The 19,182-nt window shown below is 44.9% G+C and overlaps 2 protein-coding genes across 2 annotated transcripts in view; one reads left to right on the top strand and one right to left on the bottom strand.

Annotated features, from left to right (window-relative positions):
* The window catches only part of LOC137322894 (paraspeckle component 1-like), a 127,622-nt gene that overhangs the window by 4,367 nt on the left and 104,073 nt on the right, over nt 1-19,182 (bottom strand). The gene's annotated exons all lie outside the window — the stretch shown is intronic.
* The window catches only part of mphosph8 (M-phase phosphoprotein 8), an 85,413-nt gene that overhangs the window by 45,994 nt on the left and 20,237 nt on the right, over nt 1-19,182 (top strand). The window contains exons 7-11 of the mRNA XM_067986095.1: nt 978-1,066; nt 4,359-4,499; nt 6,161-6,247; nt 7,876-8,030; nt 17,552-17,706. Coding sequence (XP_067842196.1) covers nt 978-1,066; nt 4,359-4,499; nt 6,161-6,247; nt 7,876-8,030; nt 17,552-17,706 — 627 coding nt within the window. The remainder of the gene's footprint in view (nt 1-977; nt 1,067-4,358; nt 4,500-6,160; nt 6,248-7,875; nt 8,031-17,551; nt 17,707-19,182) is intronic.

Genomic DNA, 19,182 nt, shown 5'->3' with positions numbered 1-19,182 from the left:
TTTTATACTGTGTTACTGCAAAATGTTTTGATCTTGCCACAGTGTCTTTTACAAAGAATTACATCAGTACTGAGTGATGATGTGAAAACTGTTTTTCTGTACTGGTTAAGAATGTTGGAGCTTGACCAGAGATTAGCATCTTATTTTGATGTGCTCAAAATGGATCGTATATTTTCAAAAAATAAGCATTATGCAGACTCTTGAACTTGTCATTCAATATTAGTCTTGGATTTATGATGTCAAGCAGTTCAGGTAGTACACTGCTATTACATAGTGATGTAAGTTTAAGTCCTGCTTTGCAATTGATTCAAGAATCAATACAGATATAAACAGTGTGACTAACATTTTGCCCATGTAGATGGGTCACACAGTTGAGATCTATGCTCAGCTCAAATATTGTTATTTATAGATCTGTAAGTAAAGAAAGATTCAAAGAGTTTGAAAGTTTTCTTTAACCTTACCTCAAACTTCAAATAATGTTAGAATTGTGTGCTCTACCTAAAGCAAGCCAGCACCACTTCAGCCTCAGGTACGTTTTCAGTGTACTAAGGGCGTTGATATGTGTTCAGTTTCAAATTATGTATCTGAATGTAGGACAAAGTATTTGATAAACTCATTAAAATGTGCTTAATATAATAAGATATACTCCCACACTGGGGAAGATGAATAATAGTTACGGTGCACTCACACCAAGTGAAGAATATGAATAATATTTAATGACTATAACTTGAACGTGAACATGCCCATTGTAAATTAACCAGCATTGGCAGGCCGATTTTGGACGTGGGCCTTCGGCCATGCGCTGCAAGCTGTGCATCACTATCCTAAAGTACCAATTTATTTTCATCTTTGTTATGGTTCTTAACCAGTTTAATTATGTTAAAATTTTTAAGTGCAAATATGAGAGTATTAGGAAAGTTCCTAATGGATTAAAAAAATATATTTTTGTTTGATTTATAAACTTGTTCATGTTGTAGGTGTGTTGCGTGATGCAGTAAAAAGTGGGAACTATTTGACAGTAAAACTGGCCCTGAACTCAAGTGAAGAATATAATCTGGATCAAGAGGTATGTAAATATGCTATAATCCTTATTGCATTTTTTAAAATCCATGCACATCCTTTTCCATACAGTTTCCTGATATCCAGTCTTGGAAGAACCAAAATTTCCTCCAATTAAACACTGGGAAGTCCGAAACGATTGTCTTTGGCCCCCGCCAAAAACTCTGTTCCCTAGCCACCAATTTCCATCCCCCTCCCTGACCTCCATCTCAGGCTGAACCAGACTGTTTGGAATCTCGACGTCCTATTTGTCCTGGAGCTGAGCTTCCGACTTCATATCCTGTCCATCACAAAGACTGCCTACGTTCACCTTTTGTAATATCACCTGTCTCTGCCCCTGCCTCAGCACATCTGCTGCTGAAACCCTCGCTAATATTTTAGTTCCCTCCAGACTCGACTAATCAAATGCACCCCTGGTCGGCCTCCCATCTTCCACCCTACATAAACTCATCCAAAACTCTAATGCCCATATCCTAACTAGCACAAAGTCCCGTTCACCCTCACCCCTGTGCTTTCCACCCTACGTTAGCTCCCAGTCCACCAACACCTCAATTTTAAAATTCTGATCCTCGTGTTCAAATCTCTCCATGGCCTCACCCCTCCCAATCTCCTTTACCTCCTGTAGCCCTCTGCGTACCTACATCTCTGGCCTCTTGTGCATCCTCCACTTCCGTCGTCCCGCTATTAGCGGCTGTGCCTTCAGCCGTCTGGGCCATAAGCTCTGGAATTCGCTCCCCAAACCCCTTCATCTCTCCACCTCTCAGGTTTTAAGCAGCGTCTTAAAACCTATCTCTTTGACCAAATGTTTAGTCACCTGTCCTTATGTCTCCTTCTTTGGCTTGGTGTCAGTTTTCACCTGATTATGCTCCTGTAAAGTGCCTTGGGATGTTTCACTACATTAAAGGTGCTATATAAATGCAAGTTGTTGTTTAATATTAATAGCTACATCGTCATGTGAATTTGTGGTCCAATTTTGTGCTGTGGACCTGGAAACTGATTTGACTCTGACCAAACTCATTTCTTTTAGGACCTTTTCAATCCACTGACACAATTGATTTTGCATTACTAAAGTACAATTACAACATATATGTAAAGTATGCAATTAAAATTATTTTATACTTTGTTATTAATAGTACTTTCTAGAATTGGCTTTTATGTTTGAAAAATGTAGACATTAAAGTGTCTTGAACTGTCAATGAACTTTTGTCCCCATGATCAGAAGTTCATGGTGCTGTCCCAAGAAAATAATAGCACCACTAATAGCCACTTAGGATTATACTCAGATGTGACCAGCTTTTTGTTCGTCTACTGCTGAGATTTTGGTGGTAGGAAGCAGTAAGTAAAAGGTTGTGATTGAATGATTACAAAACTAATTTAGCTTCTTAGTAAGGAAATCAGTTTCAATAACAGCCTTTGTTGGATGTTATAAGATCATTTTCAGATTTGGAAAGAAGGCAGGATTTTGCACGCAGCTCTATGCAAGATTGATGCTGTTTAAGGTGTCAGCCGTGGCTCAGTTGGTAGCACTCTCGCCTCTGAGTCAGAAGGTTGTGGGTTCAAGTTCCACTCCAGAAACCTGAGTACATAATCCAGGCTCTCACGTCAGTGCAGTACTGAAGGAATGCTGCACTATCGGAGGTGCCATCTTTTGGGTGAGGCGTTAAACCGAGGCCCAGTCTGCCCTCTAAGGTGGACATAAAAGGTCCCATGGCACTAATTTGAAGAAGATATGATATTGGCTAAGGGACAGAAAGCAGAGCATTGTGTTGAACTGTTGTTTTTCAGACTAGAGGGAAGTTTATTATGGTGGTCCCCAAGGGGTTGGTATTCGGACCACTGCTCATTTTGATATATATTAATGACCTGGACTTGAGTATACAGGGTGTCATTTCAAAGTTTGTAGATGACAAAAACTTGGAAATGTAGTAAACAATGAGGACAGAAACAGACTTCAGGAGGACATAGACAGACTGGTGAAATGGGCAGACACATGGCAGATGAAATTTAATGCAGTGAAGTGTGAATTGATAAATTTTGATAGGAAGAACGAGAACTGGCAATGTAAACTAAATGGTACAATTTTAAAGGTGGTGCAGGAACTGAGACCTGGGGGTGTATGTACACAAATCTTTGACGATGGCAGGACAAGTTGAGAAGGCTGTTAAAAAAGCATATGGGATTCTGGGCTTTACTAATAGAGGCATAGAGTACAAAAGCAAGGAAGTTATGTTAAACCTTTATAAAACACTGGTTAGGCCTCAGCTGGAGTATTGCGTTCAATTCTAGGTACCAAACTTTAGGAATCATGTCAAGGCCCCAGAGAGGGTGCAGAAGAGATTTACTAGAATGGTACCAGGGATGAGGGACTTCAATTATGTGGAGACACCAGAGAAGGTTAAGAGGAGATTTGATAGAGGTGTTCAAAATCATGAACGGTTTTGATCGAGTAAATAAGGAGAAAATGTTTCCAGCGATAGAAGGGTTGGTAACCCGAGGACACGGATTTAAGATGATTGGCAGAAGAACCAGAGGCGACATGAGGGGAAAAAAATTACGCAGCGAGTTGTTGTGATCTGGAATGCAGTGCCTGAAAGGGTGGTGGAAGCAGATTCAATAACTTTCAAAAGGGAATTGGATAAATACTTGAATGGAAAAAAAATTGCAGGGCTATGGGGAAAGAGCACTGAGCGGGACTAATTGGATAGCTCTACCAAAGAGCCGGCACAGGCATGATGGGCCGAATGGTCTCCTGTGCTGTATCATTCTAAGAGCAGGGAAGTTCTCCCCAGCCTCCTGGCCAATATTTATACCTAATAAAATATATCCACCAATTTTTAAAAAAAAATTATGTGATCTTGTATCTTATTGCTACAGTGGAACCTTGCTGTGAGCCATTTGGTTGCCATGTTTCCTATATCAGTGACCACTTCAAAAGTACTTTGTTGGCTGTGAAGTGCTTTGAGACATCCTATGGTTGTGAAAGGCGCTATATAAATGCAAGTTCTTTTAATGAACTGCTTCAAAGCTACTATGTTCACAAAAACTTTTGTACTGCTAGAGATGGCCATTTTCAGCTTTATCCAATCAAGACAAGTTTTGAAAGAAAATGAGAAGCTAAATAATGAAATCTGGTGATTGGCTACATGTTCCCTCGTTAATAAAATTTGAAGAAAATGGGTCATTGGCCAATTCTAGGCGCTTTTTTCACATGTCCAATAGCAATGGGAGTGAACGTTCTTAATTTAGTTGACTGGTCTGCACTTAGAATTTTGTGTTCTAAGATGATGTCTCTGTTACAGGACCCTAGTGGAATGAATCTAGTCATGTTTGCAGCTGCTGGGGGACAGGATGACATCCTTAGATTGCTTATCAAGAAGGGTGCAAAGATCAGTTCTAGACAGAAGAATGGTACCACTGCATTGATGCATGCAGCTGAGAAGGTTGTGCTTGCTACTCCAATTTATGAATTCTTTATACTATAATATTAAGTTGGTCACAAAATAGTTTTTTTTTGCCTTGTAATTGTTCTGCAGTTAATTTCTTACTGTAATCCTGTTCTTAAATATTTTTGCTGCAGTCTTATTTGATTTTTTTTAAAATGATTTTCTTTTAGCCCTAATATGATCAGTCTCCTTATAATGAGCTGGTCTGATGATTTAGGAATAACAATTAGGTCTGGAAAATAACCTAAACAGTTACTATTAATATTTCTTGTTCTTTTAATTAAAAAAAAACCTAAATGATAACAAAAAACACTTTCTTCCCCTCCTCCCTCGTCTGAGGACAATGAAGGAAATTGTCATACATCTACTGCTGGCCAAGCTGATATTGGCTAATGCACTACAAACTAGGTTTGCGACCAGGAACCTTCTTGGTTTGTACAGCTTAATACTGTACCATGTGGTGTTTTTTTTTCCCCTGAACAAAGCTATTGGTCTGTTAAATCATGATTAAATGTAAATTTTCTTAGCTAATTTGTTCTTTCTGCAGAAGTCACGCAAAAACTCTGGAATATGATATGAGTAATAGTGTGTACTTAAGAAGGAAAGAAAGCCTGCTTCTGATCCTGTGCTGGTCCTAGATGTTTTGATTTGATTGGCAGAACCAGGTGATGAATGTCAAATTGATGAGTCTCGAGTCTGCCTGAGATTAGGAGTATTTCTCTTTGCCCCCACCCCCCACCCAACAGAAGTCTGGATATGTGAAACAAACTCCCAGCCAGAACTGTTAATGCTGCATTGATTAACACCTCAAGTAATATTGCGTTAAGAGTAGGATTTGTGGTTGTAAGTGAAGGAAGAGTTAATCAAATATTGTATGGAATATAATAGTTTGAGTTGCTGGGACCAGTAGGTCCAATGCCAAGGAAAAGTCAGTTTAAGATGTGTAATGTTGATTGTAAGGCTTTCTTTCGGGGCAAGAAGGAAATTTGCAGAAACTTTATCCAGGTAATTAAATGGGTTGAGGTGGGGAGTGGGGGAGATGGCACAAGCTTTTTTTTGTTTTCCATCTCCCCATTCTTTCCGCCCCCCCCCCTCCCCATTCTTTCCGCTCCCCCCCCCCCCCCCTCCCCAAAAAACCCCTGGGCACTGTGGTCCAACAGCTAACTCATTAAACACTGGGAATCAGACCTAGGATCTTCAGGTCTTTATGACTTAGGGTTATACTGATGTTTTTTACCCACCAGGCCTTCAGGAGAGCAGCTGTATATAGTTCCTACAGCACTGTCTTTTGTAAGACGTATACAATGTGTTGTAGTGAAGAGTGTTTGATAACAATTATGGCCTTGAATTTCCTCAGACTTTCTGCCGCTGCAGCACCGTAACTCCACTGGAAGTACGGCGGAAACCCCATTTATGCGCCATAAAGACCAGAAGATCCTAGAATACCCTAAACTAATATAATATAATAGCCCATCGTACTAAAATATGGTGAAACCTGTCCTGATCATAATGGTTAAACAGCTATTCTAACTGAAGAAGACTTCACACAGATGCTTCCATTAACCACATACTCATTTAACTGGAACGCACTATGTATATATTTAATACTTGTAAGTATCTTAACTGTTTGTTTTTTCTCTTTCTCCACCCCTCCTTAGAATTATCTTACAACAGTAGCTATTCTTCTGGAGGCAGGTTCCCAAGTTAATGTTCAACAGATCAGTGGAGAAACTGCATTAATGAAGGTATATGTCCTTGTTCTGGTGCTCTCCTAATCAAGATTTATAGGGCATGTTGAGTTGATATGAATGTATAAAGCTGTACATTATTTCAGAACAAAGTGAGTTCCAATCTGTAGTTGTTCCAGGTATTAGCATCATCCCGCCATGCTTGTGGGGTGAACTGCCATTGTTGGTATTTTGTGGGGTTTCTAAACTGGATATTCTGCCTTACAAAGAAAAGGATAACTTTATTAATCTGCTTGTTAACTGACCTGAGCTGGGCTGGTTGTGATACACTGAGCAGAGATTGTGCTTCCCTAAAAGAAAAGTAGAGAGAGTATAGAGCTTCCTTAGTGCTAGCCTAGTAATGGGAGGGGTTTTAGAGTAGATTTAGTAAAAAGTGTATAGCACTGAAGGTATCTAAAGTGTAGGGTAAAACATGGCAACAAATGGTGAGGCTGCTGTCGATTTTAATTCCACTGCTATTCTGTGCTCAGCCAGCAGGGGGTTACTGGACAGTGGTGGAGAGAAGTTAATATTTTTATATAAACTCAAGGTTTGAGGAGCAAAACAACAATGCATTTGTATAATGGCTTTAACATAGAGAACATCCCAAGATGCTTCACCAAGCAGACACATGTGCTGAACAGTTACAGGAATGGTGGGAACTGACATAGAATGGTCAAGAAGAGGTTTTGAAGAGGCTTTTAAAGGTGAGAAGAGAATTACTATGGCAGTGTGGTTAAAGGAGAAGGTTCAGAGTAGAACTAAGACACCTCAAGGTTATTGGAACAGAGGGAGGGGTGGGGTTCACTGGACGGCAGAGCTGGAGGGCTGAAGAACACAGTAATAAATGCTGGCCTTGCCAGCGACGTCCACATCCCATGAACGAATAAAAAAAGACTGGGAAATGAAGGCGATTAGAGATAGGGAAGGGTGGGACAAGGCCATAGAGGGATTTGTAAATCAGGATTTTGAATTAAATGTATTGGGGATAGGAAACCAATGGAGTTGGACAAGAACAGGAGTGATTGGCAAGGGACTTAATGTTGTGCAGGATGAGGGCAGTGGAGTTTTGAACAAGCTGAAGTTTTTTTATAGGTGGAGCTCAGGAGGCTGGCAAGGAGGTCATTGGAGAAGTCAAGCCTGGAAGCAACGAATAGATTGTCAAGGATTTCAGCAATGATAGAGATGATGTAAGGGCAGAAGCGAGTGATATTGTAAAGGTGGAAGAAGACAATCTTGGTGACTGATAGCATATGGGGTTTGAAACTTGGCTCCAGATCAAACAGAACATCAAATATGTGCACCATTTGGTTCAGCCAGGGATTGTAATGGAGTCAGGGGCAAAGGAATGGAGTTTTTAGTTGAAGTGAAATAAGATGCCCTTGCTCTTCGCAATGTTCAACAGCAGAGGTGGTCGTAGAATCAAGGGTGTTGGTGGAAAGTTGGGTATTATTAGCATGCATGTGGGGACTGACTTTGTGCCTACAAATAATATTGCTGTGGGGTAGCATGTAAACAAGGAAAAGGAGGAAACCAAGTGGGGGTTGGAGAAGAAAGCCGAAGATATGCCAGTTACATTGAAACAAGAAGAAATGAAAGTGATAAGGGCACTTAAAAACATTTCTGTTTTGCTCTTTTCTTTGCAGGCTTGTAAGAGAGGAAATGCAGACATTGTAAGGCTTCTGCTAGAATATGGTGCAGACTGTGGCATCCTTTCTAAACACCAGAACAGTGCTCTACACTATGCTAAACAGAGTAATAACATACTAGTATATGACCTGCTAAAGAACCATGTGGAAACGTAAGTCCATTATCAGGAATATTACATTCAGTTGCTATTTAAGGTGGCTGAAATTTACTTCATTTCAACAAAGGCTCAAATGTCCTTTTTTTTCCCCCCCATTAGAATGCTTGGTGTTTTGATTCTACGTAGGTATTTGTATTTTTAGCAGCCCTTGTTAAGTATTTAATAAAGACTGCCCCCATGACTCAGTGAGTTTATCTAGTGAGTGGCTAAACCATCTGGAATAGGAAGGTCCCAGATTCAACCCTTGGTCTATGCAGAGTTTCTGATCTCAGCTGGGCACTAGTCCATTTAGCTTTGGAACCCTGGATTAGGGACGAACCCTGCACCTGATTAGCCCGAGACCCCTGCTGGAAATGCATGAGTGGAATTGAGTGAGAACAAGATGACGTTTGGCTGTGATCGAATACCCTGCCAACGCTCACTGTCTAGGCTTACAAAGTACAGTTCCAATCACTTACACTGTCCCCGTTTATCCCGAACAGCTGCCTATAGCCATTTGCCATTACCATAGGCGTCAGTTACAAAGATGCCGCTTAAACCGCATTAAGTGGGCTGGCTATTTCGGGCAGTTCAAGCAGCTGCTCGAGTGCGATTACCTGTCATTAAGTGCTTTCAGTCAGCCCCAAGTGACAAAGCCTGCTGAAACCCAAGCTGCATTTACAGTACCTGCTGTAGTGGTGAAAGTGACCAGAGGTAAAACTGACCAGATCAGTGCATACTTCAACCCCGTTCAGCCCTCCATAGCTGAATAAGGCAAAAAGCTTCCACCTTGCATAGCTTATCTGTAGCCAGGAATATTTCCCACAAATATAATTGTAAGAAATATTAACAGTATAGAAGCCCAGAAACCCTCTTCAAATCACCAACATCAAATTCGGACTGGGAGCAGGAGAGAGTGGAGAGACTGCCTGCAAGGGGCCACTTCCTGACCGCTACTTGGATCACAGGTTACAGTACGGAAGGAGGCCATTCGGCTCATCGAGTCCACGCCCGCTCTATGCAAGAGCAATCCAGCTATTCCCACTCCCCCGCCCAATCCCCGTAGCTCTGCAGATTTTTTCCTTTCAAGTACTTATCCAGTTCCCTTTTGAAGGACATGATTGAACCTGCCTCCACCACTCCCTCAGGCAGTGCATTACAGATCCTAACCACTCATTGTGTTTTTAAGAAAAAAAAGGATTTCCTCATGTCACCTTTAGGTTCTTTTGCCAGTCACCTTAAATCTACGCCCTCTGGTTCTTGACCCTTCCGCCAATGGAAACAGTTTCTTTCTATCTACTCTGTCTAGACCCTTCATGATTTTGAATACCTCTATCAAATCTCCTCGCAACCGTCTCTGTTCCAAGGAGAACAGCCCCAGCTTCTCCAGTCTATCCACGTAACTAAAGTCCCACATCCCTGGAAACATTCTAGTAAATCGCGTGCGTAACCCGCCCAATAAAAAATGTCCATTTCCCACGCGATCGCGAGTCAGTTGGAGCCACTTAACGTGGCTTCTGGGTTTGCCGTCCAAAAGCTGCGCAGCGGGCGGACACTGCGCACCCGCATCACAGGCTGTCACCTGGAGGAGTTCTATTTAAAGGGGCAGCTCTCCAATGGCTCCTCCTGGAGCAAACATCCACACACCACAATGGAGCAGCACAGGGGCAAGGCTGCACCAAGATTCAGCGACGCCTCACTCCAGGTGCTACCGAATTGGGTGAGGAGGAGGAGGAATCTGTTTTACCCGGCAGACGGGAGGAAGTGGCCTGCCTCTGCCAACAAGAAGGCCTGGCTCGAGGTGGCAGAGGAGGTCACCAGCAGCAGCATCATATCCCACACCTGGATACAGTACAGGAAGCGCTTCAATGACCTAACTAGGTCAGCCAAAGTGAGTACACTTACTGATTCCCCTACATTCCGTCTTCCACATCACCGCACCCACCCCCCCAACTCATTCTGCACTGCCAACACTACGCTATCATTACTCCCCACACCCACTTAAGGCTCATCCTCAACTTCCCTGCACTTCCTCATCTCCCCATTAGTCACCCCGCCATTACCACTCAACCCAATCCTCATACAATGTCATGGCTCTGTCTCATACTCCCCCTCTGATGCATCTCTTTCACGGTCAGCCGCAACCAAACCAATGCTTTCATCGGTTGGCCACATCACCATCACTCACTGACGCATCTGTACTTTCTCCCCTTTATAAGAGAAGAGAGCTCAGAATACACGAGAGAGGGCGAGGACCAGGGTGGGGCTGCAACAAATCGTCGTCCTCACAGAGGTGGGGCAGGAGGCGCTGGAGCTCAGCCGAACCCTCGATTGCCTGTCTGTCGTGGTCGCCGAGACTGGCACCTGACTAACGTCTGGTGACGTAACTTTAACATTTAGCACACACAATATGAATTGATGTTAACATGCCTTGTCATCTTCAGCACCTCGGTATGCTCTTCGCAACATGACACATCCGTGATGATGCTTGATATTGCCTTCTGTTCTTTTACAGGGTCTTCAGTGACCGCTGTGACGGCAGAGGGCGATTCCTCAGAGGACCTGCTGGCCTCTGAGGGCGCAGCGTCACATCTTAGCGAGCCATCCATCAGCACAGATACTCACACCTCGGTGGGTCCTAGTCCTCAGTTAGTTGGGTTGGCATCTGGCGAGTTACCATACACGTGTGCACGAGCAGACACTGGTGGCAGGGGCAGCTGCGGAGAGTCCGCATCGGTGGGAGCACTCCTCTCCAGGCTCTGCTCAGCTGGACGCAAATGTTGAACCCTGGGAGCCATCCTTTAAAAGGAGAATGATCGAGGGACAGCAGCACATTTGCAAGGTACTGGAACAGGTGCCACGCGCCCTCTCCACAATAGCGCAGAGGATGGAGGAGTCCAACTCCTGCATGAGTGGAATGGTGTCACAGGGACGTGAGCAACTCTCTGAGGTACTGTCACGGTTAAGTGTGGGAATTTCTGCAGTGGAGAGAACGCTAGCCTCCATTGAGCTTCGAGCGCGGCTGACAAATAAGTCCATTCAGGCCCTGACAACGGCCGTTCGGACTCAGTGAACAACATTCTGCCGTCTTAAACAGGCAGGCAGATACACTAGCACTGGCCTTAAAAGGCTTCACATATGTCCTCCAAACTGTTGTCCAGCAGAGTGGTCGGGGTGATTTGGGCCTGGTCCAGGGGAGGGATGATGGCAAAAGGGGCCATGGAAGTGGGGACGCCACTCAAAGTGCTCCCACCTCTCGCCCGTTGCTCCCCTCTCAACCAGTACCCGCAATGCTGCCTCCTTTCTGAGTTTGTCCCTGCACAGGTGCAGATGGAGAAGTCTGTGGAGGGGCGCTCACGGGCACCAAAACTCAGAGGGCGTAGGCCTAAAGCATCTAATCAGTCAGGGCATACGAGAGCAACTTGCCACTACCTCTGCTGCAGCCACAGGGGATGCACCATGTAGAAGTAGTCAGAAGAGAAAGGCAAAGGTTTTGTAAGCACGAAGGGGTGCACAAGGGTGTTTGACGGTTGGTCATGTTTTTTTATTTATATTAGCTTTTTGTTAAACTCACATTAAATATTATTATTGTTACCACTACTGCCACGCCTTGGCCATTCTTGACTGGCTTCTGTAATAGGGCCATTTCATGAGGTTCACCATGAACGGCGACACCCATTGGGTCACTCCACAGTGGGTGTTTGTGTAGTTGCAGGCCTGTTTTGTGCAGTGGGGGGGTGGAGGCTGGTGTGGGCGCTGCTCTATCCAGATGATGTGAGGACTGGACTCTTCACACTGTTTGATCTTAGGAGAACCGTTCACATATCAGTGACTCCCTGGCCTCATGAGCAACCAGGTGAGCCGCTGCTCTGCCAACGGGTTGCTCCTGCTCCTCTGCCATCGCCTCCTCAGTGTGGGTGGCAAATGTGGGTGGGGCCTCCTCAAGCGGCACCCCTCTCTGTTGTGCAGAGCACAATGCACTACTATAATGCACCCCACTCTGTCTGGTGTGTATTGAAGCACTCCCCCAGAACGATCAAGGCACCTAAAGTGCATCTTGAGCAGCCCTATAGCATGCTCAATTATAGACCTGGTGGCAATGTGGTTGTCATTATATCAACGCTGTTGCTTGATGATGGGGTTCCTCAGAGGTGTCATGAGCCACTTGTGTAGGGGGTATCCCTTGTCCCCGAGGAGCCAGCCCCTAAGGGTGTTCGATGCATGGAAGTGGGGCGGGATGTTGGATTTCCGAAGGATGAAGGAATCGTGGCAGCTGCCAGGGAATCTGGCGCGCATGTGAAGGAATCTTTTGCGGTGCTCACAAACGAGCTGAGTGTTGATGTAGTGATACCCCTTCCCGTTGATGAACAGTCCTGGCTCGTGTGGAGGTGCTCGTATTGCTGTATGGGAGCAACCGATTGCACCCTGCACCTGTGGGAAGTCAGCCACAGAGTGGAATCCCACTGCCCTCTCCGTCTGGCTGAGGTCGTCCTTGGGGAAGTTGACGTACTGCGTGGCCCTGCAAAACAAGCCGTCAGTGACCTGCCTTATGCACTTGTGTGCAGACAACTGAGAGATCCCGGCGATGTCCCCAGTGGCACCCTGGAAGGATCCAAAGGCAAAGAAGTTGAGGGCAGTGGTGACTTTGACAGCGACAGGTAAAGAGATGCTGCTCGGCCCAGCCAGGAACAGCTCAGCATGAAGGAGGCTACGGATGTCTGCGACTACCTGGCGACTGACTGAGCCTCCGTATGCACTGCTGCTCAGAGAGGTCCAGGAAGCTGAGCCTCGGTCTGTCGACCCTGTGGCGAGGTTGGTGCCTCCTGTGAAATCGAACTCTCTGTTGCCCTCTGTGCTCTTGTGCAGGTGCCTGTGGCGCAGCACTGTGTTGTGGAGCTCCACGTAGCGGAGACTGGCGCCGTGCCTGGCGAGGCTGGTGATGTTGCTTGTCCTCTGATGTAGTGATGAATGCAGCCTTGGCACCCCCAATCCTGACGGTGTGAGTTTGAGGGGGTCCGCAAAGTAGTTAAATATGTTTAAACAGCAGAATTTTGAGTGCAAAGTAAGAAGTTTCAGTGCAAACACAAAGATCTTGCAGCCAAAACTTTGAAAGAACAGAGTGCCCTGCTGCAATAACTGACTTTTTCTTCCCACCTGTCAAATCTCCCACTGACTGCTGGCTGCAACAAGTCTGTTGCAACATGGAGTGTTTCCCACAGCACGGGAAATACACTGAGGATGCTCCAAAATTACAACCCTGCCAAAATGTGGAGAAAATTAAGTACTTCAAGTCCTTAAACTACCTCAACAACTGTGTAAATGATCGTCCCGCCGGCTTTAATTGCCGGTGGGACTTCCGCATTTGGGAGGCGCACGTGCACCCAGACGGGTCAATGGGGAACCTGGAAGTCTGCGGGTCGGAGCTGGGCTCCGAACCCGAATGGGATTGCCCCGATTTTTCGGAGCCACCCCGCCTCCAATGGATCAGCAATTTCCCGGGAAAATAGAGCCCTATGCCTCTCTTTTTAAAGCCCAGGATCACGTATACTTTTTTAACTGCTTTCTCAACCTGCCCTGCTACCTTCAACGATTGTGCACGTATACCCCCAGATCTTTCTATTCCTGTACCCCTTTTAAAATTGTGCCCTCTAGTTTATATTGCCTCTCCTCGTTCTTCCCACCGAAATGTATCACTTCCATTTTTCTGCGTTAAATTTCATCTGTCACATGTCTGCCCGTGCCATCAGAGAGACTATATCCTCTTGAAGTCTATCACTGTCCTCCTCGCTGTTCACTACCCTTCCAAATTTCGTGTCATCTACAAATTTTGTAATTGTGCCCTGTACACCCAAGTCCAAGTCATCAATATATATCAAGAAAAGCAGTGGTCCCGGCACTGACCTCTGGGGAACACCACTTTACACCTCCAATCCGAAAAACAACGGTTCACCACTACTCTCTGTTTCCTGTCCCTTAGTCAATTCTGTATCCACGTTGCTACTGCCCCCTTTATTCCATGGGCCGCAATCTTGATGATAAGCCTACAGTACGGCACTTTATCAAACGCCTTATGAAAATCCATATACACCACATCAACTGCGTTGCCCTCATCTACCTTCTCTGTTACCTCATTAAAAAACTCTATCAGGTTAGTTAAACACGATTTGCCTTTAACAAATCCGTGCTGGCTTTCCCTAATCAATCCACGCTCGTCCAAGTGCCAATTAATTCTGTCCCGGATTATCGATTCTAAAAGTTTCCCCACCATCGCGGTTAAACTGACTGGCCTATAGTTGCTGGGTTTATCCTTACACCCTTTTTTAAACAAGGGTATAACATTTGCAATTCTCCAGTCCTCTGCCACCACCCCCGCATCCACGGATGTTTGGAAGATTATGGCCAGTATCTCTGCAATTTCCACCCTTCCCTCAGCAACCTGGGATACATCCCATTCGGACCGGGTGACTTATCTACTTTAAGTACAACTAGCCTTTCGAGTACCTCTATCAATTTTTAGCCCATCCAGTATCTCAACTATATCTTCCTCTACTGAGACTCTGGCAGCATCTTCTTCCTTGGTAAAGACAGATGCAAAGTACTCATTTAGTACCTCGGCCATCCCCTCTGCCTCCATGATTAGATCTCTTTTATGGTCCTTAATCGGCCCCACCTCTCCTCTTACAACCCGTTTACTATTTATATGCCTATAGAAGAATTTTGGATTTCCTTTTATGTTGGCCACCAGTCTGTTCGCATACTCTCTCTTTTCCCCTCTTATTTCCTTTTTCACTTCCCCTCTGAACTTTCTATATTCTGCCTGGTTTTCACTTGTTTGATCAACCTGACATGTCATACGCCCCGTTTTTCCATTTCATCTTACTTACTATCTCTTTAGTCATCCAGGGAGCCCTGGCTTTAGTTGCCCTACCTTTCTCCATCATGGAGAAAGGTAGGGCAACTACCTACTTTGGAGAATTACCTCCTTGAGAAAAAGAGGGGGTAGAGATCTGGGGGTAAATTTTAACATTGAGCCGGGAAGAGAGTTGGGGGTAGAAGTTCCAGACGTGAGCCCCGCAAGTATGGGTTTCCCGGACATCCGTACGATTTTAACGTAAGGACGTCTTTCAAATTTTTTCAGTGGGCCTCCTGCCTGACAGCCAGTCGGAATACCAGGTTGGCTGTCAGTTGGACAGGAGAGCAGCCAGGGAGCCGATGCCAGCAGGTAAGTCTTAAATTGTGGGGTGGGGGGGGTGCGGGGTCGGCCGATTTTGTGTGTGTGTGTGTGTGTGTGTGTGTGTGGGATCGCGGCTGGTGAGTTTGTTGGGCCTGGAGGAAGCATTCCTGCTCCTCCTGGCCCACAAACAGTGCAATAAAGGCACTCACCTGTTGATCTGGGCCTTCTCACCTCTTATGTGGCGTGAAGCAGAAGGCCCGGGAATCCCGGCCCCCAAGAGTTTAAAAAATAAAAATGATGCTAAAATGGAGGCCCGCAGCCTCCTTAAAAGATCTCACTGACCAATCCGCCTCCTGAGAGCGGGTTAGTCGTCTGTCCCTCGACCCACCTCCGTTAAAACCAGAAGTGGGTGGGTTGGAGGCGAGTTGGGGTCGAGTTTTATTTTATCACAATTTTTACCTTCCCACCTGCCCCCAACCCACACGTTCAAGGGGGTTAAAATTTAACCCCTAAGCTCAAATCCCAGAGCTGACAGTGCTTAAATGACGAATTAAGTTTTAATTTCTGAAGTTGTCAAATTCTGCTTGAAATTGATCGAACAAGATACACTGGCCTCTGCATAAAGCAGATGAGGTGAGAGTGACTGCCCTTGACATCAAGACAACATTTGACCGAGTGTGGCACCAAGGAGCCCTAGTAAAATTGAAGTCAATGGGAATCAGGGGGAAAACTCTCCAGTGGCTGGAGTCATACCTAGCACAAAGGAAGATGATAGTGGTTGTTGGAGGCCAATCATCTCAGCCCCAGGACATTGCTGCAGGAGTTCCTCAGGGCCCTGTCCTAGGCCCTACCATCTTCAGCTGCTTCATCAATGACCTCTTCTCCATCATAAGGTCAGAAATGGGGATGTTCGCTGATGATTGCACAGTGTTCAGTTCCATTCGCAACCCCTCAGATAATGAAGCAGTCCGTGCGCTCATGCAGCAAGACCTGGACAACATCCAGGCTTGGGCTGATAAGTGGCAAGTAACATTCACGCCAGACAAGTGCCAGGCAAAGACCATCTCCAACAAGAGAGTGCCTAACTGCCTCCCCTTGACATTCAATGGCATTACCATCAACAAATCCCCCACCATCATCATCCTGGGGGTCACCATTGACCAGAAACTTAACTGGACCAGCCTCATAAATACTGTGGCTACAAGGGCTGGTCAGAGGCTGGGAATTCTGCGGCGAGTGACTCACCTCCTGACTCCCCAAAGACTTTCCACCATCTACAAGGCACAAGTCAGGAGTGTGATGGAATACTCTCCGCTTGCCTGGATGGGTGCAGCTCCAACAACACTCGAAGCTCAACACCATTCAGGACAAAGCAGCCTGCTTGATTGGCACCCTATCCACCACCCTAAACATTCACTCCCTTCACCACCGACGCACAGTAGCTGCAGTGTGTACCATCCACAGGATGCACTGCAGCAACTCGCCAAGGCTTCTTCGACAGCACCTTCCAAACCCGTGACCTCTACCACCTAGAAGGACACGAGCAGCAGGCACATGGGAACAACATCACCTGCACATTCCCCTCCAAGTCACACACCATCCCGACTTGGAAATATATCGCCATTCCTTCATCATCGCAGGGTCAAAATCCTGGAACTCCCTTCCTAACAGCACTGTAGGAGAACCTTCACCACAGGTTCTCCTACAGTGCTGTTAGGAAGGGAGTGGTTCAAGAAGGCGGCTCACCACCACCTTCTCAAGGGCAATTAGGGATGGGCAATAAATGCCGGCCTCGCCAGCAACACCCACATCCCATGAACGAATAAAAAAAAAGGTAAATCGCGTTCACTTGAACGCACCCACTATAAACGATGTGGAATGTACTTGAGGGTTACTGTGGAACCATATCACAGCAAGGAGGGGAGAAAACGAAAACTTAAAAAAAAAATGTTTTCTTAAGAGTGCGACATTTTCCAGTTCTTGCATGTTTTCCCCTTCCCCTTCCCCCCAGTACTGTGGCTCAGAAATCTACTTTCAGGACTCTTGTCATAACTGCCGTGATATGTGCCAATAGCAGTCTAGTTTTCCGTCCGTTTTTTTTTCTCTTGCATCCTTTCCTCCTGTGAGTAATTGCCTGTCAGTATGTGTGAGATCAGCAATTTAATTATGTTATGGACCATAAGAACAAATCTACACCACGCTGTCCAGAGAGGAGTGTAGATAGCATCTTATTTGATTTGTATTTTTCATGTATGATAAATATGTTTGGAAGAGACCCAGGAGTGCAGGATTTGTTCTGGCAGGTTTGTCGGTTATTTGGATTGAAGAACTTACAAAATGTTCAATTTGTTTTCCTGACTAGTATATCCAGAGTAGCAGATGAGACAATTAGGGATTACTTTGAAGCACGTCTGTCACTGCTGGAGCCTGTGTTTCCTGTAGCTTGTCACCGACTTTGTGAAGGGCCGGACTTTGCTTTGGACTTCAACTATAAACCTCAGCACAGTTCAATTGAAGGTATGTTGATATATTGCAGTATAAATATAAAATCTCTTTTTAATACTATTATTAGGCATTGTTGTGTAGAAATAGTTTGTGGAATGATTTTTAGTAACATTTAAGCAAGAGATTTCATTTTTGTTTCTAGCTTTGTTTTTCTTTCACTTAAAGCACGGTCTGTATATTGTACTAAAAAAAGCTGTTTTTACTCAAAAGAAAAGAGCTATCGCAAATCTGAAATAAAAATGGAAAATGTTGAGAATGCAAAACAGGAAATATGGGTTAACATTTTGGGTGTGAACCTTCTTCAGAACTGGCATGGTCAGGCATGGAGCTCTTTCATACAACTGATCAAAACAGAGTGGAAGGGAAAATCTCAAGTAGAGATCAAGAGTTCAAAAAAATTAATTACTACGGTTTGAATTTCCAGAATTTTGTGTCTCACTTTCTCTACCATCATCATCACCATCATTGATTTGCAGCCTGCTAAATTCGCTGAATGAGGGTAATCCAGGTTTAAAGAAGTCCAAAGCATATACTACATATTTTGGTGCAATAAAAGTGGCATAACTGCAGTTTGAATCGATATAAGTTCCTTTGTTTCAACATTCCTATGTGGTGTAAGACCATTTGGAGGAAGAAAAGAAAGAACAAACTTGAATTTATGTAGCACCTTTTGTGTGCTTGGGGCATCATCCCAATCACAGCCAATTAATTATTTTTGTAGGCAAATCCAGCAGCTAACACAGTAATGTCTCTCAAAAAGCAATTGAATAACCAATAATCTATATTTGGTGGTGTTGAGGGGGGAATGTTGGCTAGGACACTGGTAGAACTCCCCAGCTGTTCTCTGCACAGCGCCATGGGATATTTTATATCCAATTCAGTATAAGCTGAAACGACCACCTCCTACAATGCAGTATTCCCTCAGTACTGCATGAAGTGTCCATCTCAATTATATGCTCAAGTCCTGTGGTAGAGCTTGAACCCATGACCTTCTGATTCAGTGAGTACTACGACTGCGCCAAGCTGATGCACAATCTCACACTGCTTTTTGAACCTTTCCGGTGTAAGTTGACTCAGATAGTAGCACAAACCCTACTCCAGGAATTGAGCATGTAATCTCGGCTGACACTGAGGGAGTGCTAAATTCTTGGAGGTGCCTTACTTCAGATGAGGCATTAAACCAAGGTCCCATCTGCCTGTTTAGGTGAATGTAAAAAATCCAATGGCACTATTGGACGAAGAACAGGGAGTTCTCCCAGTGTCCTGGCCAACATTACTCCCTCAACCAACACCACCAGGACATTGCTGTACGCAAAATGGCTATTGTATCTTGCAGTATTTCTTTTATGTGCTCTCTGTCCTATTTTTATCCATTTCTCTCTCATTAGCTTTGCTTAATAGTACCACTCCCGTTGAGTCCGAAGGTTGTGGGTTCAAGCCCCACTCAGGACTTGAGCACGAAAACTAGGCTGATGCTTAAATACAGTA

Source organism: Heptranchias perlo, chromosome 6 (genome assembly GCF_035084215.1).
Source record: "Heptranchias perlo isolate sHepPer1 chromosome 6, sHepPer1.hap1, whole genome shotgun sequence".
NCBI lineage: Eukaryota > Metazoa > Chordata > Chondrichthyes > Hexanchiformes > Hexanchidae > Heptranchias > Heptranchias perlo.
The sequence above is the reverse complement of the archived record's forward strand: the minus strand, read 5'-3'. Positions and strand labels throughout refer to the sequence as shown.